Source organism: Acromyrmex echinatior, chromosome 10 (assembly GCF_024713525.1).
Source record: "Acromyrmex echinatior isolate Ae372 chromosome 10, ASM2471352v2, whole genome shotgun sequence".
NCBI classification, from domain to species: Eukaryota; Metazoa; Arthropoda; class Insecta; order Hymenoptera; family Formicidae; genus Acromyrmex; species Acromyrmex echinatior.
Genome location: NC_141861.1, coordinates 2,994,962 through 3,016,790, shown reverse-complemented (window position 1 = coordinate 3,016,790; position 21,829 = coordinate 2,994,962). Strand labels below are relative to the sequence as shown.

At 38.8% G+C, this 21,829-nt stretch overlaps 1 protein-coding gene across 14 annotated transcripts in view; it reads left to right on the top strand.

Annotated features, from left to right (window-relative positions):
- Positions 1 to 21,829, top strand: part of dati (zinc finger protein datilografo) — an 86,565-nt gene that overhangs the window by 53,356 nt on the left and 11,380 nt on the right. For 3 of the 14 annotated variants that reach the window (XM_087410471.1, XM_087410463.1, XM_087410464.1), the window contains exons 4-7: positions 3,288 to 3,481; positions 7,278 to 7,307; positions 19,714 to 19,873; positions 21,443 to 21,610. In XM_087410471.1, coding sequence (XP_087266597.1) covers positions 3,288 to 3,481; positions 7,278 to 7,307; positions 19,714 to 19,873; positions 21,443 to 21,610 — 552 coding nt within the window. Of the gene's footprint in view, positions 1 to 3,287; positions 3,482 to 7,277; positions 7,308 to 19,713; positions 19,874 to 21,397; positions 21,611 to 21,829 lie in introns of all 14 variants that reach the window. The other 11 variants (XM_087410474.1, XM_087410473.1, XM_087410472.1 and 8 more) reach the window with 9 other exon arrangements.

Here is a 21,829-nt window from a genome sequence, read left to right as displayed (position 1 = left end):
ATTCGTAATTCCTGCAATCGACAAAGGGGTTTAAAGAGTTGGGGCTAAACCCTTCGACAAAGCAACCTCGAGCGATCCCTTATCCCTCTCCTCCACGTTGTTCTATCTCTTGTCTTTTCGTTTCACACGCGAGATTTTAAATTTAATCATAACTCTTCACAGCTCCATGCGAGACCACGCGAATTATTACAAAATGAGAAGCTATTACATTAAAATGAGGAACTATATTTCATTAATTTTTAAAAAAATGCATTACTTCCAATCCGAAATACCGAGAAAATCATCTATTTCTCGGAATACATCACTAATCATCAACCGTGTTGTCGCTTTTGTTTAATAAATAAATGAAAACCTAATTATTAACAAAAATTGATTAATTAGAGATTAATATATAAAATCATTATTAAATACTTTATTATATTGCGCATTTACGGATTAACGCCTTAGCGAATGACACGGTCGATTAAACGATAAACGAGGTAGAAAAAAATGAATGCCAACTGCACGCTTGAAATACCAATGCTGTGTATGTTACCGCAATGTCCTTTTATTTTATTTTTTTTTTTTATTATCGTGCGAGAATCGACGCTCGGCGTCATGTTAGCACAACGTTTATCGCATAATAGTGCATAGGAAAACTGACTGTTTTCGTAGAAATGAATGACCAGCCGGAGTCGTGCGTTCTATGTCATTATTTCCCTTTTATGAACGGGAGAAAGAGAGAGGTGTGCTCACTTTGTAACCCTTCTCACCGCGTTTTGTTCCGTCGTTACTTCCGGTAACGTCAAGCACACAAAAAAGGCGAATATTACGTATGTGCGAGCGTACACGTGGGCGAGCTCATCGTTCTACAAATAAATGTTTCAACCAGCAATTAAGCGCCGACAATAAGAAACCACTAGGCTTCCCCCCCGATGCCACTGTTGTTATAGCCGTTGTATTAATATGTTTTTAATTGTAGCGCGACAGAAAACATACGGTCTTGGGCGAAAGAGGGAAAAGCCAAGTGTTCCTTCATAAAAATTCCAATAGCGCCTTTTCTAACGTTCTTCTTTTTTTGAACAAGACCATCCTTATTGCATAATTAAATATTTTCTTCATGTAAAGGAATACTTTGTTTTGACATACGTAACGTAAAAAAAAAACTTAGTCACTCGTGAAGAGATCGAGACCGTATGTTTCCTGTCGTAATTAATACATATTAATATACCGGCTGTAACATCGGCAAAATCGGAAACAAAGTCTAGCTGAGTTTCTTTTATATACACTGAGAGAAAATGTATTAAATTTTAATAAATTTTAATTTATTCGAATAGTGTTAATTGAATATTTAAATGTAAACATATATTTATTTGATACAAGAATCATTCATTTGATTTATTGTACTCTTTATTTAGCAAATATTTTCCGTAAATAAATGTTACATTAGTACTATTTAAACAATTATTTATTAAAATTTAACACATTTTTCTCTCAGTGTATAAATATTTCGTCAAGAGGTAATATTAATAAATAATTTAGTTAGAGAATGATACCTAAGTGATCAATTAAAATTCGCATTCTAAAAAAGTATCGAAAAGAATTTGTATGAGTACGAAATGGATTCTTATCATAAATAAGTTAGCACAAATACGGCAAGGCGTTCCACCTCATGTGAAAAGCTTCGCAGATACAAAGGTGTCTTCCTCCCACTGCACTCGTTTAAGGTGGGAAATAAATAGAAACGATCAGCTCACTCGTTTCCCCCAGGAAATCGTTTCCTTTAATAACAGACTTACCGGTACTGTACCATCATTTTAAAATCCAACTACTTTTATCGTGTATCGCACACAAGGAAGCTTCCATTATCTTTCGTGGCGAAAAAAATCATATATTTAAAAATGCATCTCATTGCTTGCATTTTGTTTTTACACTCGGAAGTTTCAAATGCCAGCGCGCGATAAAAGATTGCAGAATCTAATTTTGCTCGCTCGAGTTATTTTTATTAAATCGAACATGATGAAATTCTCCGATGAATCACGCGACTGAATAAAAGATGAATCCCGTAGAACGACTGAGAGTAAGAGGAAGAGGTAGATGAGAGAGAAAAAGAAAGTGAAAGAGAGATAAAGAGCTAGAGCGAGAGAGTAGAAGGAACAAGTGCCCGGGGTAAAAAGGATTGGGGAAGAATGTCGATATTAATAAAAGTTAAATTGAGCCAATCGCTTGTGGGAATTAGAATCGAGTCCACTCGAGACGAACAGTAAGCCATGGAGAGGAGAAAAAAAACGCAATAAAAACGCAGCGGCAGCTGAAGTCTGTCTGCTTCTCGAATGCCGATCGATCGAAGCGATTAAACGATCGAGAGGCTACTTTATCATTATTACGTGGGCGAGAGGGGCGCTTAAATATTCGTATTTTGAAGCAAACGGAAATTTTGTTAAGATCGTGCAATAAATAACATCGCATACATTTGCATGGAAAATATTTGCGCGTTAGCTATGTCTAATTTGCGCAGTAGCCGTCCGCGCCTTTCTGCTGCCTGTAGAATGGAGAAAAATGCGGTATTTTTCTTCCCACCTACTCTTCGATGTAGATGTAGAAACCTGTTGCATGCCCGTAAAAAAAGTCCCGGAAAAAAAGTCGAGTCACTGACCAGCCAATTCACTTCCTAAGCGCGTTTTTTCACATAGCTTCTACCTTTTAAGAACGAGCCGAGGAATGAGAGACATACTTGGCGAGCTGACAAACGAGTCATTAATGACGTTTCAATCTCTTCATCAATCTTCGTCGCACCGACCGCGAGGACAAAGTTAATATTGAATATACGATACGTTAAATGGATGATACCTACTCTTACACGCCAATCAAAAATAAACGGTATAAACGGCTTAGGAACATAAATACTTTATGCATGATTATGAATAATAGGAAAGCACCACAACTACTAGAAATATGTACAAATATGATAATCCATCGAAATATGAAAATTTTTATGGTAAAAATAAAACTTGTAAAGTTACTAATAATTTGTAGTAAATATTATAAAATTTATCATGCATGATAATTGATGGTAAAAAAATGTATGGAAAAAGAGAAAGCTTTATGCCAAGGCTTATTCATCTTTCGATGGAAAGATAAAATTTCGAATTTCGAAATGACCTCTAGGAAAATCGCGTGGCATGACCGGTGCGAATTTCCCGATCGAGCGTGTACGGAGCCGTTACGTGTTCCACCGTAACACAATTTACGTACGCTCGTGCACAGCCGCACGAAATTCTAATATGCCTTACGGTATCTGATCACAGGTGAACGACCGTACAAGTGCCATTTACCGGACTGCGGGCGGGCCTTCATCCAACTGTCGAATTTGCAACAACACCTGAGGAATCACGACGCTCAGGTGGAGCGGGCGAAGAACCGGCCGTTCCACTGCAACATCTGCGGCAAGGGTTTCGCCACGGAGTCCAGCCTCCGTACCCACACGTCGAAGGTCAGTCATGTATGTACCAAATCCGACGTCCAACTCGCAAATTCGCTGATACGCGGTGCCGGTAATTAACCGAAGGGATCGGAATTAAAAAAAGAAGGAAGGATCGGTCGATTTCGGTGTGTAATCGCGCGTTCTCATATACTTCCGCTATAATCGCTCTTCTAACGACCGAAATCTCATTAACTCTTTCTCGCGCGACACGTTCTCGTTACTCTCGTACGCACGCATATGGTGGTGGTGGGTTCACGCTTGCCTCGATACTTTGTACAGATGGATTCCCCGTTTAAACGCTCTTTGTCCGCCGTTTCCTTTGTTCCGTTTCGAAGGCTCCCTATATATAATCGATGCAAGTCTCAAGCAAGTTAAAACAGTCGTCGTTGAAGATACGACGGACATGTCGGGCTTAAACGCATACCGGCAAACATCAAGCTTGCGAATAGAAAATTCAGATCCAAGCACGTCCCAACCTAAATAATCGCGCCATGATTATTTACTTTCCTTCTCTCTTTTGTAGATAGCGTATATTTATTCTATCAAAATAACAATATATCAAGAGCTTTGGATAGTTCCTCTGGGATCCTTCGTGGGGTGCTTGGGCTTGCTTTTGCCTCTGAATTCTCATACGACTGCTTGTCATCATGATATCAACATTACATGATCAATAGATTCGAGAAAATCGGAAAAAGATTGTCGCTCGAATTCATAATAACAATTACAGCAATCCTCAAACAGAGATGACAAGATGAAACTCGAAGAAACTGATCCAAATAATTAAACGTCCTTGATAGAAATCCGATCAACATAAATTGTCACGAGGGGCGAGAAGCTCTTTGATGCAGTGCGTTTACGAGCGACATAGATCGGAAGATTTTCTCATACAAGTCACTGTGAATGAACAATCGTTGTTTACACACGCACGAGCTTCACGGTGGCCAAGGGTGCATGGCACCGACCGGTTATTAGAGGGACAGAGGTTTAAAAAAAAAACGCGGTCTGATCTGAGAAAAAGACCATGACCCCCGTGCCCGTTAATCGAATTCACCCCTCGCTCGCGTGGAATCGCGGCTCGCAGCGATTACCGGCGGAATCTCGTGGGGCAGTTTTTTGCCGCCACCGCCCCACCCAGCCGGCAACTGAATTTCTCAACCCTTTCGCCTTCCGCGCCGGGCACATGTCTCAACAAAAAAACGTGGGAAGGCATCTGTCGGCCTGTACGCTCTTATCCTTCTTCCTCTTATTCTTCTCCTTTATTTCTTCCTTTTCTTCCTCCTTTTTCTCTGAGAAAAGACGTCATTCATACTTTTTCCAATTTACATCATATTACGTAACAATTCGTAAAATAACATTCCGACTAATGCGTTTGCTACGATCATAAGGATACTTTTACTATGTAAAACTCCGAATTAAATTAGGTAATCTAACATTCAAAACATAGATCATCATCTTTCGAAACGTTCGATTTTCACGAGTCGCGGAATCAGGTGCGGCGCGTCCAAGCTTATGCAAGCTTAATCCGTTCACACGTCGGATGCCCTGGCAATAAATATCGTTCTTTTAACGCTCGGCTCCTCTAATTGAAACCTAATCCACGGTTAAAGCCTTCAGATTACCATCCTCCGCACGGCCCCGATAAATCACCCATGGAATCATGTCGACGGCCCCCGCCTCATCAGGCCTACCAATTTTTTTTCCTTCTAAAAATGCACAGTTATGAAAGAATGAACTGACATATAATGACGACCCTATTACTGCCATCGGTTTTTTTTTAACGCACCATGCGATAATCCTCGCACTAATGAGAATAATTTTTTGCAATCGAGTTATTTGACCCTTCTTTTTTTATAACGAATGGCCTTGATGAATTTTTCAATGGTAGGGCTAATCCTGTGCGAAACTCTTCCTGAATAGCTTGGCTTATGCGCACGAGATCAATACATCAGATTAAATACTAATATGAAGTATGCAGCAACGTATCAAGCTACAACGATCCCGCGAGAACGGCGGCGTTGTCCAGACTTATCGGCAAAAACATCAGGATGCACGTAGCTCGCGTTAAACGAGGAAGAAAAACCACGGGAAGCAAGGAGAAGAAATGGAGAAGATGTAGAAGAGCAAGAAGAAGGGAGAGAAGATCTTACGGCGAGCGCAGCGGCGAAGTAATTAAAAGCCGCCGGCGCGAGCGCGAGCGCGCGACAGAAACAGAGTACGCCCGCTGGAAATAAAACGAAACGAAACAAATGGAGAGCTCGAGCCCATCTTCCGCGGCTAATCGAATTTTCGCCGGGGCAGATTTCTTGAAATTGTTTTCGCTATTTCAGACCGCCTAGCTGCCCGTCTCCTACGCACCAGGCTTGCTACCTCTCCCCCCTCCCTCCTGATAGCTAATGGATCGTTGTTTAAAAAAAAAACCAGCAAGAGAAACAGAGAAAGAGAGGAAAAGCAACCGGAACACGAGATAGCTTGAAACGCAGAGAAAGCGAGACAACGAAGAAAGAGGAACGGCTCACGGAAGTACGGTGAAGAGTAAGGGGAAATGAAAGAGTTACGCTCCAGGTCGAGGCCTGGCGTGTCGGCGAAACATTATCCCGCTAAGAAAGACAATACACCCGGAGTACAATATTATAATAGGCCGGAGCGTAAATGTATTATAGAGAACGATCGGTAGCCCGGGCATAGAAACTCGTCTATGGTACCTACACACCTCCTCCTTTTCCCCACTTTCCACCTCCTCGTTCTTCTTCTCTTCTCTCTCGGTGTACCTATTAACTGTTGTCCTCTTCCCGCTCGACTCGGAACAGGGGCGGATCATCCAACGATACACTGTCGCGATATGTCACTGGTTAATACCCTAATGCTCTTAAATTTCGCGTCGTCAAACCACGTCGAAATTTTTTCCCTGAGCTTGTCTCGGATATAAATTATAAAATCTCCCGATTTGGTAATACAATTCTCACGCGAGCTTTTTCCCTACCCTTTTATCTTTGACATGAGACTTTTACTTCGGAAGATCCGTCCAAACGACGAGACATAAATTTGACCGTAAATGAGAATACAAAATTATTAATATTTCGCCGAAGTCTCGCGAATCTGGCCAACCCTGATTCTCTTTTACCCTTTCTTTCTCCTTCTCGTGGCTCTTGGCCACTTTCACGTGGCGCACAGCCTTCGTATTTATCCGTAGTTTAGCGGTACAAGAGTTGAATGTCGTGCAACACGATACAACCTCCCGTTTTCTACCACCTCATGGATCTTCCTCGCATATCTTCCGACCTTCTTCCGACTCACCTCCAGGGTCTTCCTGTCATCCCTCCGTTCTCCGGACCCTCCTCCACCCCTTTTCTTAATTGCCCCGGCGCGCGGCTCGGTAAAAACTCGTTAGCCATTAGATTTATTTTCTCTCGCCACGGAGATTCATCCCTCTCCCGTTGCTGTATTAAAAACCGCGCGGTGATCGTATCACGTTTAATGCTATTTTTTCTTTTTTTTTTCACATGCGCGATTCTCGTTGACCGCGTACGGATTGATCGCCTGCAATAAATGTAAATCTGTTTGCGCGTGGGATAGAGATGATTTTACCCGTTTATCACGCCGTATTTTCGCCAACACGGAACGCTAATTAATTACCGTGCTCGCGGTATTTACGCGATGTTTTTTTAATTTCTTCCGCGAGAGTGTGCGCACACGATCGGGGAACACTCGTGGAAAAGTATGAACACTCCTGAAAATCTAAACCTATGACTGACGATTTAATGGTATCACATTAATTCAAATTGATCTCCATTTCATGCTGGTCTCTTTGTCGCAGTGTTCGAAGTACCCATGGCAACGATTAAAGGTAAAACGATCGGGTCAATATATGGGAAAGCCTATGGGAATTCCTTTCGGCTGTAATTTCAACTCGTTTCGCGGCGCGTTTACATGCGCATTCGTTGCACCTGTAAAATTGTATTATCTCCGATTTTCATTATAATGATCCATTCGCGCGAAACACGCACACGCATGTACACATACGCACATCCTCGACAGTCACGTAGTTTTCTCGAAATGCGCGAAATTATGATAGCGTTATGGCGCGAAATTATATAACGGCGCTTCATATATTTTTCGTACGTTTGATACACGATATCTATTTAATTAACGGTGCGTCACGTGAAATTGTATATTGCAGAGAATGTAGACAGAGTATCGCCGCCTGATTGATCTCGCGTCGCGAAGACTGTGAAACGATTATAAATCCGGCTCTTGTTCCTTTTTTTCCTACGTCACGATCATGAGTATGCAATTCATTAATGTCTCATGTCGCGACAATCATAATAGCAACAGTCATGGAGATGTATGATGATGTATCACCGAAGAGCGTAACACAAACGCTTTCGCCTGTCGATCGCGGCTAATTGCTACCTCTTAATTTCGGAACGCTCTTCTAATTGAGCAAGGTTCGCACCACGCTCCTCTTCGAATACCTTCCCTCCCCTCCCCTCCCTCGGATTCCCAGTACGACCTCTTTCTCTCTCTTTTTCGTCGGTAAACATCACCGGCTGGCGAATCTCCAGAAGGACTTTTCACTCTTTGTCTCTTTTGCGGCATTAAAATAGAAAAGTGGGACGGTCTTTCGCGGTATAACCTCTCGATCCTTACAATGTTGTACTGTTTCGCGATTTTTTTCGTTCAATCTTTCTTGCATGCAGTTTTTCACGTTTATTTCGATTTCTTTCACGTACAACGAAAAAATATTATTGTAAATATCTCTTAAAATATCTGCACTTATCACGATTTTCTTCGATTATTCTTATGATTACATTAACTTAGATTATTCTTATGATTACTTTGAGTAATTTTCATTTTCCGATCGCGCGCTTTGAGCTTTCCTTCTCTCTCTCTCTCTCTCTCTCTCTCTCTCTCTCTCTCTCTCTCTCTCTCTCTCTCTCTCTCTCTCTCTCTCTCACCCCGTAACATTACTTTTTTCGACCCCGCCTTCGTGATTCTTTTCGTCTCTATTTTTTTCTCTCCATGTTCGATCACCAGCGCGAACACTAATGAAATCATTCCCGTGGCGTTTCCAATAGGGTGAGATTTGTACCCCCATTGTACCGACGCCCCTTCACACTCCTTTTTTTCCGCTCGCCTAGTCGAACGCGTTCGGGGTCGATCCGAGTCCTCCTATTGGCACAACACTGAGGGTGCTCGACAACCCTCGTAGCGTTAGGTAGATTCGCTTTTTTTCTCCCTCATTCTCGCCTCGCCTCGCTCGTCAGCGACTGATTTTCACGTACGTATAATATGTTACGCGCGAATTATCAATACGCGATTCTTGGAAGTGGATTAATAACGCGGGGTGGCGATGAAGAACGAATCGCGGGGTGACTAGCGACGCATATTTAATTCTTATCGATCGCATACGTTTTTTCATATAATTTTTTTGTATACCCAGAATCGAAATGATCACAAAGAGGCTAATTCGTATAACTATTTAAAATCTCTGAACACGATTACATTATCACGGGAAAATTATTCTTGAATAAAAAAAATATATAAGAATTCTAAAAAATACTTTCGATGTCTTTTATACATCGCTTTGGACTTTTGCGTTGTTTGTGTTCTTCTCATCATTCGACCGAAAGCTCCGAAAGCAGCTATGAGTCAGACGCGAACGGAGAAAGGGAATCAAGAATTTCTGGTGCCTTCCTTATCGGGAGACAAAGCGTTTTCGTCTCGAGAAAATAACGTTTGCGCGAACGAACGAGCGAGCCGAAGCGAGGGAGAACGTGTTCTTTCTTTCGGACGAGAGAAAAGGAAAAGACGAGCAAGCCGGTGAATATCTCTTAGCGGATTCCGCGAGCCGCGCTGGAGCCGAACGAACAGTCGAAGTATCATACTGAAGGTTGTCTGCCGGCGAGTCTCGCGGCCTCGTCACTGCTAAAAAAGCCAAGGAAAGACGGCGGCGAAGAAAAAAAAAAGGAAAGAAGTAACGATGGGAGGGCGAGAGAAAAGAATTGCGCACCGAGCGCAAAACGGCCTTCGGATTTTATCGCCGCCCGAGGAAAAGAGAGGAGCTCGCATAGTGTCGATTACGTCTACATTTAGCATGCATTTTTTAATTATAAATAACTAACAATTCATAAAGCCATTCAAAAGAAATCACAAAGTTTGAGAAAAGTAACCCACCCAACAATGAAAGAATATACAATTTTATCAGCATATTAATAACTCTGAAGATTAATCTCGATTAAAAATCTTACACAGATAGTAAAATATGGCATAGCATTTTTATATGACTGCAGTGATCAGTTTTTGGTTGTAGCAGCAAATTTTTAGTTGCGTTAACTTATCGAAATCATATACTGACATTGCGGATAGGCTAACACAACTAAAAATTTGCTGCTACAACCAAAAATTGATTGCTTTTCTTTCAGTATTCTTTTATAGATTACCATTTGTATATATTTTTATAATTTCTTAATACGCAATAAAATAATAATAATTTTTTTTTCTTTTTTTTTTTTAAGATTAAATTGGACAAATTTGGGGGGATTATTAATAATTCAGATTGATTGCGTTGAAAGTCCGACAACCATATCGGCGCGCAATTATTATTTCTGAAATTAATTCATTTATATGAATATATATATTAGTTCAACATCTCAACACTCAGGTCGTAGTGGCGCTTTGTATTCAAAGTAATGTTATTTAACATAAACGGTCTTGTTTTCAATCTTATTAATATTAATAATAATAATAATAATAATAATAATAATAATAATAATAATAATAATAATAATAATAATAATAATAATAATAATGCAATATATATGGCAATATATATGAATGGATAGACTACAAAATTAGGATAAAATTAGCGTATAATAAAAATTAATATATATAATAAACATTTTTAAGTATTATGCTTTTTGCCATTTATACGTTATTTAATCTTGGAAAGAGATACACAGAGAATGCAGACGATGTTAAATTTTATTAAGAAAATATTTGAGAAAGAGAAAATATTTTTTAATTTATAACTAATATTGCATTAAATAATATTATAATATTTTCATTAACTATTTTCTTGTTATAAACTTGTATAAAAATATAAGAAATAATATCTTTACTGTACATTTATATTCTTATATAGTAAATGTCAATGTTCATGAATATTTCTATCTTATAATTCTATTTATATCTTCTTATGAATTTTCCTATTAGAAAAATTTTAGACAGATAGTATATATTTAACTAATGAGATATCAAATATATTAATAAATAATCGATATAACGAGCTTCATATATTTTTCGATCAACAAATAATTGCATAATGTCCAAGAAATATTACACTAATCCATCTTAGTCTATCCATTTTAAAACAATTAATCTAAGATATATTATATTTAAAGTAGTTGGCCCAGTAATCGTCACGTTAATCAAAACGCTTGATTTATATTTTTCAGATTGAAAAGTGAGTGTTATTTTAGGTTATTTTAAATCAATTTTTTATGAGGAATAAAAAATTCTTATACTTACCGTTGATGAGAAAATCCTTCGTAAAAATTAGAAGGCGCAAATGTACGAGTTATCGGTATGCCGCCATAACGGTTTGCCCAATAATCGTCATGAGTATGTCCCACAAATCGCCATACATGTTTACAACTATCGCATACACGAACGATAGAATGATTCAGACACATAAATTTATATATATATATATATATATATATATAAAATATAAAATATATATAATATATATATTTTTAAAACGTATGAAAAGAAGAGCATAAAAAACCACCGCACAAGTTATAGTTTGTGATATTTAATTATCATTACATTAATTAAAACATTAGACCACAATCTGGCCATCTTCAGTAAATTCACAATATTCTTAAAACGCAGAGTTACATATAACTGATTGACATTAAATTCAACCGTCGTATGATATAATTATATATAAACGTGTTCTTTCATATGTGAAGGTGCCTCGTACAATAATGTTACATCGCCAATTATCATATCATGAAAAGTGTAGAACGAGAATTTCCAGATTCTAATTTAACAAATTTGCGTATCATTAATATCTTCTAATCGAAATGTGTAAGAATAGAATCGTTTTACAGCAAAAAAATATAATGATGAATCTCAAGTACATCCTTTGCATAGATGGAAATTTGTCGTGACATTGTGTGTTATTATTTGTCATATCATATATTTTACCACTATTTATATATATGAGTCAAAAGTTTCTAGAATTATTTCTAGAATTATTTATTAAGTGTGAGAGAGATCTTTCTTAAGAAGAGGCAGATAAACATCTGGCAAACCTTCAGTGTCACTTTGCTTATTGATACCACTTATTTGGCCTTTAATGTATATCATTTCAGAAATTTTTCTTTTCATTAATGATTGTTCTGTGTCTAAAATTCTTATGTTATCCCAATCCAATTCATGCATCTCATTCAACTGGTGACGTGAAACGACTGACATCTCAGAAGTGGATTTTCTTTGTCAGTCTTATGTTCTTTTATATGAATTTTTAATTTCCTTTTTGTTTGGCCAACATAAGAAGATTCACAATTTAAACAATTTATTTTGTAGACTCCACGATGGTTATCCTTAAGCAAAGGATCTTTTCCAGTTTTTATAAATGTATTCATTTTATTCATGAGTTTATAAGCTATATTAAAACCATGTATATGTGAAAGTTTTTTAAATTTTTCAGATTAAATATGGTATCGTGAAAAACTTTTTCTTTGAATTAGAATTAGAGTCACATTTGTTATTATTGTCCTCATGATTTTAATCTAAATTAGTTCTACTTTCCAAGGTTTTTATTCTATTTTTTATTGTTGAAAATATGAATTTAAGAGTATAACCATTCATTAAAAGAGTGTGAATTAAATCAAAGATGTTTTTTTCATGAAATTTTGGATAAAATATATATATTTTTATACAATCAATCAATACCAATTTGAACAAATACTGGGTGACAAGTAATTTATTCAAATAAACAAATGAAATACGCTAACGTTTCGATCCTGATTTGGATCCTTATCAATGCTCCAAAATTGACAATACGCAGTCATCCAAAGATAGTAATGTAACAAGATGTCATCATACTTCCTGGTTGCAATGATCATTATACCGACGGTTACGATGATTATTTTATTTTTTCTATCATTATTACAATTTTCAATAAATATTAATAGCTGTTTCAACAAAAAAGAATTGTAAAATTATTCGAGTAGTGCCAATCTCTGTTCTAGATGTAGTTATCAATATAGAAATGATTCAGTGATCGACATCTTCTATTTGCTTGCATATCTATTTATTAATTCACCTATGTCTATGATGATTACTGATCCGTCTAGATAATAACAATTACGGATCTAATTTTTTTATTCGGATTTTGGATACATTATTATTCGATTACAAGAATTTTTTCGGCCCACCTACACGGAGACAATTTTCTTTTAAAATTTATCCTGAAAATATAGTAATGGTATAAAACAATATTTTAAAGACTTTTACCATGCACTTTAGTAAAATTAATCAAACTTATTTTATACTTTATTGTAGTTTTATTAATAAATAAGAGAGATTTACATTAAAATTCTTCGAAATATAATGTTATCCCACGATCATTATATTTTCAGGATAAACTCTAAGAAAAAATTCTCTCCGTGTAATCTCAGTAATCGACATATATGGCAATTATTCGAACGACTATGTATTTCAGTGAACCAGTGCTTGTTAAAAAAAAAACTATGAAATTTATATGAAACAATAATTTGTGATGATATACGTAAAACTGCGATTCGATTTCATATATTTACGAGTTTCATAATGTAACACAACATTGTAAATACCTCCTTGGAACTAATGAAAATATCAGCAAGCCCTACGATCGACAGAAAGTACTAAAATACGTCTTTAATACGTGAACTTGGCGATTACTGATACTCTGACGATTTCTGAGCCAACTATCTTATTTATAATCTTAAACCCTCTCCCGATACGAACATGTGTCGATATGCATATATCAATATAATATTTTCATAGATCCATTACTTCAAATCAATATAAAATGTCGTTATCACTCACCGATACGATGCGCAGCAGTGAAGTTGTAAACTGCATCGCGAACTATGTTGATCTGCCAAATAAAAATATATCCAAATTATAGCTTAAAGCAACTAATATTTCAAGAAACAATTGTTGCGCATATAAAATATGTATAATTATGAACGATTATTTCAAGTTTAAAGTCATAAATTTACCTCAACATTGCTCCGCCGGATGCCCCTCGGGCCTCCTCCTCCTCTCAGATTTCTTTCGTGGCATTCACACTATATTCACAAAAACATGGTTAATTATAATCGCACGTGCACTAATACTTGTATACGACAGTCTCGCAAATTATTTTTCACATTGTTACAAAAAAATAATGTGAAAAGCGCAAACACAATTCGCTCGACAACTCGTTAATAAGCGTAAAATTTTTAACGAAGGAATATTTTAATAGATTATTATTGATGTATTCAATCATTAGACGTATTAAATAATTAAATAAATAAGTTAGAACGCCGGAATTACGCTACGGTATTGGAAAATATTAAAAGGCAGGTTAACTACGATTAATTAAATCCGTCGCGATATCTATTTGATTTAATTTATTCTTTAATTCGATGTTTTAATTTGATTTATTCCTTAACGTTCATAATTATTAAGGATGAAAAAAATCTGATGTTAACAACTTCACATTGCATACGATACAATTAAAGTTGATAACTATTCATAAGGAATGCGATCGCGTTTGCTCTTAGTATCTGTCTCGTTGGCGTCTCGAGAAATAATACGCACCGAACGCCGTTACTTGCCGGCACGACTCTTACCGCGCGGACGTAAACAAAGTTTCACGCTTGCATGTACAGTAACATAATGTACGTTATTCAACAAAAAAAAACCGACATAAGCCGCATACCAAATTGCGTAGCAATTGATTATTATGAAATACATGTACGCTGAATATATTCTATCTCCCGCAAATTAATTATTATATCACTTCACATTAAATCGCTCGGCTCCGCGTTTTTGATCCAAAAATAATTAATAGATGAAAAACTTCAACTGCGATGTGAAATATCCGAGATCGAGCAGATTCGAAAATATAATTCGCTTACATATAATATATTATAAGATAATTTATAGTTTGTACCTCAACTCCTACTGTAGGAAAGCAGAGATTGAATGAAATATCTGTTTCGATAAATAGTCACTTCTTACGAGTCGTTTTAATTATGAGAGTCAGTTTGCGCGAATTAATAATCGTTAAATATTGATGAGAAGGAAGGGAGGAATGATCGCGTTTCCTCCTAATATTTGTCATTCTCGCGCCTTAAGAAAATAATGTAACGACACGGAATACCCGCATGACCGCCTACCGAATGACAAAACTATACAACAACGCATCATACGCAACCGAAACTAGCATCGAGTCAAAAATACCGTTATCACTGAAATATTTAACATAATATGTTATATGTAATTGCGTGAATATTCTGTTCCTCACATTTTTAATTAATTTCGGTAGAGTTTTCAATAGAATTTCTAATTAATTACAATAGATCATTATATTGTATTATTATACGTTATAAATTTTACATTTTAAAGAACAAAATTTTTCAATCGGAAAAGATTTATAAAAAATTTATAAAAATTAATTTAGTATTCTTTTTACCCAAAACTTACAATCTGAGCTATTGAAATTCTGCGATTTTGATAAATCATAAGACATAATTAAAAAAATAAATAAATAAATAAAAACAAAATAAAATGTTAAGAAAATAAAATAAAATTACTGCAGGATAGTGATTTATTTTTTCTTGAATTATTAAAATCAACAACACCGTATAAACTTAAAAATTTAATAATAAAATAACAATATAAAATTAAAGTTTCCCTTTTTCGGTCGCATAATAAAGATAAATTATATTTTTTTAATTCAGATTTAGCATTAAATTTAATAACTGTTTTCAAACGAAAAAATTAATAAATTCTTCAAATTTTTATTAAAAGAAAAATTTAAATAGCATACAACTGTTAAAACGGGTTTAATTTTATATTATCAACTGATTGCACATTTGCATATAAAAAGCTAAAAGAAAAAATAAACTAAGCAATAAAAATAAGTATTATATTAAAATTAATAAGTCAATAATTCGTGTAAATGTAAGCTTAAACACATAAACTTTGCGCGATATTATTGTCAAATATAATTATTTATAACTTGAATTTTCATAATAAGATTTTTCTATTCTTTTGAGATCTCCGCTGTTAAAGTATTATACAGTTACCATCAGACATCTTATACATTTAAACATCGCAAATCAGGGATGATATCATATTGATTGAGTACAGGCATAAAAAAATTTTCCGTCTTGATTTGTTCTAATAGAATCGCTCTACTAACAAGATCTCGGTCCTCGATCAAAGATGGTCCCGTCTCTATGAACACAAAATGGCCACATCGCGGCCAACGTCACGCACCGCTACGCGTGTGCTCACACCCACTTCCTTTTTATGCCACTCCCTGACCCGGGCCCGCGTCAGGCCTCGAGGAACGGATAATCTACGACCGGGATCGCCGGGAAAAATCGAGAAACCAATCGGAGATAGGATACGAAAAAATTCGAAAGAATAAACGTAATCGCGTCGGCCAAGCGGTCATAATATGATCAGTGCTCAATGAACAAAGAAACCGATAAAATTTATAATTACCACCTTTTAATCGAAAGACCAAATATTTCGCGGCTAAATTGAGTACCGATATAATTATTTACAGCGCAATGGTAAAAATACCAGACATAGACGTCACTTTGCCAGCCGTTATATTCCCTCATATTATTCAACAATTATCAATCATCTCTGATATTGATTAACGCCGCTGGAAATTTATTTAGCCAACGAAAACAGAATTATTTGCAAATTTACGAATAATTTCGATGCATACGAATGTTTTCAATCCGCGATGAAAATGAGCACAAATTGAAGAACTCTCTCTTCCATATTCATCTTCGATATAATCGAAATATTTTGAAACAGAAACAAAAGAATGCATGTAGAATCGATTGCGGCAGAATCTCCGTATTTCTGCTGAGGCAAAAAGTCCTAGTGCAATGCAGAAAACCGGCGGCTCTGGTAGATATACGTACAACCTCATACTGAGACCAGGAAGCATGGAATTGGGAATAGCGAGAACGGCGTACAGAGAAGAGCGAACGTATAACCTCGCGAGAGAGATGAATCTGGTCACGGTAGATCATAAAGTCCCTCGGGGATTCGCCCACGCCGCGTCCACTCTCTTAGTCGAGTCGGAGAGAATAAGCTGGAGGAATGAGGAGAGAGCAAGAGAGAAAAAAGAGTGAAGAAGAGAGAGAAAGGAGAGCGGGAAAGATAGGAAAAGAGAAAGAGAAGGGGAGCGACCGTGGCGAACGGGATGGAGAAGAAGAGAAAGAGCGTCAGAGAAGTCGAGGCACTCGCGGCGCAAAAAGCGAGGATGCAAGCAAAAAAGGAAGAGCGCGACGAAGAAACCGGTTTTTTCCAGTTGGGCCAGGTCGGGGCGTCGAACCTAGGGACCGCAGCTTCCCTCCAAGAATAACTTACATGCAGCGGCGACGGCGGCGGCGGTGGCGGTGGCGGTGGCATGGCCAACGACGCCGTCCTCGTTGCCGTCTTCTCAACGCACTCGCGGCTGCCCCAGGTTCGGGATAAAAAAGGAGATAGAAGGCGCATAAGTATGCCGGCGGTCGGCCACCCACTCTCAAGTTTATCGCGGGACAAGAATGGAGCCGAGCCAAGCGAGAAGAAACACGCGTGAGAATATGCGTGTTTAGAATACGCGAAACGGAGCCGGGAGAAAAACCGGAAGAAGGAAACCGAAATGGATACGACAAGGCGATTATTATCTGATTGGTACCCCCCCTCCTCCCTTCTCCTAGTTTTGTGGCATGCCGTCTCGCTTGTTTATGAGCGGGAAGAGCCGGCAGAAAATCAGGATTGTGCACCGGCATCTGACACGTCGTTAAAAATGTCGAGGAAAGGAGGAAGTACGAAGAGGCTTTAGATGAGCGTGTATGTATTTATAAAGAAGATATATTCTCTCCCTCTCGAAACGAAGAGAAGAAGTCTATAAAGTGCGCAAAAATAAATCCACATTTAAGATGCGAAAAGCGGAAAATCACGACAATAATAGAAGAGAGATAGAAGGTGTGTGATAAAAAGACGGCCATGTCGAAAAAATTCCGAGGTCATTGCCGTTCAGAACTTGTTTTTAGCCTTTGCTCGCTTCGTGTTCGTTGCCTCAATGCATTCGCGATTGTCCCAGGTCCGGGAATAAAAAGAAAAACGATCGACAGAGAAAGAGGTAGAGCGAGATGTGTGGGAGGGGAGAGGCGAAAAAGTATGAGGAAAAAAAGAAGACGAAGTCGCGAATCGGAGAAGCAAGAACAGGAAGGAAGAGAGGAACGAGAGGCCCCGAAACTCTTTGGGGTCATTGCCGTCCGGTCTCGTTTTAGCCCGTTCCTGCCCGTTCACAACCTTCTCTTTTTTTCGCGCCTTTTTTTTTCTCCTCTCGTACTGCCGTTTTAAACGCTCTTTCGAACAAGGTACGGCCGCCGCCATGTTTTTCTTCGAGCGCGTGTACACCTACCGCCTTGTATGCGTGCAAGCAACCTTCGCGTGTTCAGATAGAAAAAGAGAAAAAAAGAAAAGAGATGAATAAAAAAGGGGGACGCAACAGAGGAGGCAAAAAAAGACATCACGATAATGCGATTGGTGCGAATCAGTTCCTTACCGCGTGACCAGCCAAAGAATGAAGGGGGAAAAAAGTCATTCTATCTGGCACTGAGAGGACGTCGAATTTCATTTATAGTTTCATTTTTAATCTTGATTTTAATATGGCCATTGGTAGCACAACAAATTCGGTAAAATAAACCGCGGGTTAGAACTTGTTTAACATGCAAAGCAGAGAAAAGAAAAAAAAAACAAAAGGAATGCAGATGCAAGCCGAAGATGTGCTAGCAACGGCCATGGTAGTTAAAACTGATGTATGGTACAAGCTAGTCATTCCATGCTTCGCATTCCCGTTCATGGGTGAGGTCGCACGGGGTCGATCGGAGGTCCAAGGTCGATGAAAGTGCTCGCTTTGTTTTCGCAACGCAACGTCTGGCATCGGCCTTTAGGTTCCGTACATTCATATGCGAGACGAGGCCGATGCCTGGCAGCATTAGTCGATGAAATCCCTAATCGCGGTTAAGGATTAATCCGCTCCGATCGTTCTCTGGACCCCACGCTTCCACATATTTGTCTGTCTAGGCTTCGCTTCAAGTTCCACGATCATGTACTCCCTAAGTTCCTCTCCATCTACTCGAACCGAGTGCTCTGATCTGGCGTTAAAGACAATGTTTTTGATCGGTCAAGACTCTTCTTATACATCTCTATTTTTACATTCATATATCACAAATTGTTCGAGATTACAAAATTAGAATCGGTAATACATATTTGAGAAAAACATATATGGGCACAGTATATTCCTCGCAATAGCGATACGTTGGAGATTACGATTGTAATTCCAATAACATCGAGATTTACACCTTATTCCTATCCCATAATGTTCCAAGAACTAGCTATCTTTTTAGAGTATCTTCGCCGACGATTCACTTGCCGCAATCTAGCCATTTGCCAAAAACATACAAACAGATATAATTTTTTTTAAAGCAATATTAAAAATGAAATCATTTAATTAATTTTGCAATCTACACAAAGATATTTCAGAAGGAAAATAAAATATAAAATATTGTTTTTTGTTTGATAAGCAATGAATAAATTGCGGCAGTAAATGGATCATTATTAAACGGAGATATCAATATACCTCAAAAGAGAGAAAATTTCGTCTTTTTTTTCTGTTTCGTTATCTCGATTCTTTTCAATCGTACTTGACCGACTGGAAACCAAGCCAGGGCGCGATACCACAAAGTTCCTACCAGACACACTCGACATGAATTCCCTGTGCAAAGGAGTAGTTTGTGGTGGCGGCGGTTTATTGGTGCCTTAACTCTCACTGGTCAATCGTTCTGTTCTGTGCCCTGCCTGTCCTGCGCTTCTGGTTCGCAACTCTGTGGTGGTATTCTCTGGGTCGGCTCTCTACCGGTGCGCCGCGTGTGCCTGCTTCCGGTACTTCCGGGCCCTCAAAAAAGGAGTTGCAACAGCGTGTTGTGTTCCAGCAACACGCCGCCCTGATCGGCGGTCCGAACGCAACCAGCTGTCCAGTATGCCACAAACTCTTCCTCGGCGGTGAGGCGTTGATGGAGCATATGAAGCATACCCACAAGGATCCAAACGCCTCTGGAGTTGCCAGTAAGTATTGAAAAATCGCGTATCAACCGCCCTCTCGGCCGGTCGTCTATGTCTCTCTCCTTTCCCCGTGCGTTGCTTACCATTTCTCTTCATTCGCGCACCTACTAATCTTCGTTAACCATACCCAATCGATTAACTGGAATCCGATCGCGGAATCTCGTAAGCGGAGTGCATCGTTGCATGAAGCGAGCTTGAGAAAAAAACCTTGATCGTGTCATTCCTTACTGACTAATCAACAAACTTAATGCCAAATTTTGCTCGCGCATTAACTTTCTAAGCGAAAGACTTAACTCTGTTCATAACAGACTAACCGCATTTAATTCTTAGCCAAAATCCTTAATTACGATCGCGAAGAGCCCCTTAAGGGTTCCAAGATAGAGAAAGAGAGAGACTGACATAGACACGAGAACGGCGACGTTAATCATGAGTAAGACTAAGAGAGAGGTGAAACAACCGCTCGTCGAGACACGAAGGGTGGTTCATTCTTTAGTTTTTAAGTACGTTTCGCATCCATCCCAAAAACTTGCTTTGGCGCGGGCGATACGCACACATTGTCCTTGTTCACTTCTTCGTACTGTTTTCGCCTGGGCGGGAAAGACGTGTAGCATTTGGCACACTCGCCGACTAATACTTGGGTACTACTCGCTAATACAGATACACGATGCTTCGAGGGTGTCTCGTTCGACCTCTATGCGTGCCTTGACACATGCGTGCGCGATACGTGTGCAGACTGGCGAACGTACAGAGAGAACAAAAGTCAATCTACTCTGCTTCTTCGTTCAACTTTAAAGCGAGGAATCGGCGTTTTATTCTTGATTGTGAGTGCCGACACGGTGGTCTGTCACAGTGATCGACATTTGAAATGTGAAAGCTGATGAATCGCACTGTATTGCGAATACACATGGAGCATGTAACGTTATCGTTGTTTAAAATCGCAAGGATTTAAATGAGATTAAAAAATCGACTAAGATTGACAAGACGAATGATGATCTGTTTATAGTGTCTGTTCGATGTAAAAAATAACGGACGTTTTTCATATATAAATGACCTTTTCAAAGAATTTTATGTATATATTTTTTTCTCTGTACGTTTGCGTATGTGCAACGCGCGCGAGTACGTCTGTGTGCATCCTGGCTTTTTGGGCCAGCGACCTTGCTCGTGAAAGGGAGTCAGCAGCGCGGTGGCGACGGCGCCGGCCGACGAGTACTCTGCGTGCCCGAGGTCAGTGCTCTCTCCTGGTCCTTGGCTATCCGCGTCCGTAAGGTCTCCCTTCGCCTTCGAGGTCGACCGGAATCTGTGCGTACGTACGCGCGCGCGTGCACGCGAGTGCGTGAGAAATAAGGTGGGGGAGGAAAAAAAGAGAGAAAGAGAGAGAGAGAGAGAGAAAGAGAGAGAGAGAGAGAGAGAGAGAGATATGAGAAAACATAACGATGGTGGAGGAGTTGAGTGAGGAGGAGGCGGCTTTCGTTCCTTGGGACGCTTTATCCTGCTTGGCATTGACCTTGAAATTGTGTCGCCCTATTGTTCCCTCCGCTGACTGCACAACCTCCGTTGCCGGGGTTTACCTAGCGAAGCGACGGACCGCCAACCACCCGTGCCCAGTGTGCGGGAAGCACTACGTCAACGAGGGTAGCCTTAGGAAGCATCTAGCCTGCCATCCTGAGACCAGTCAACTTAGCACAAGCCTCAGGATGTGGCCGTGCTCGGTGTGCCAAGCCGTCTTCACTCATGAGAGCGGTAAGTATTTAGCCCACGTAAACGTGAATCGATGGGCCGATCGGGTCCCAACAATAGCTCGGAGTTCGAAGTAAACACAGTTGAAAGTAAACACAATTCATTTTCATTCTATGCTGTAAACTTATGATTTTCATTCTGTGGAGTATAACTTACGTTTATAACAAGTGACAGTTATCGTCCATATACGCGCGACTATATGATTATCTTTCTATACTGTGA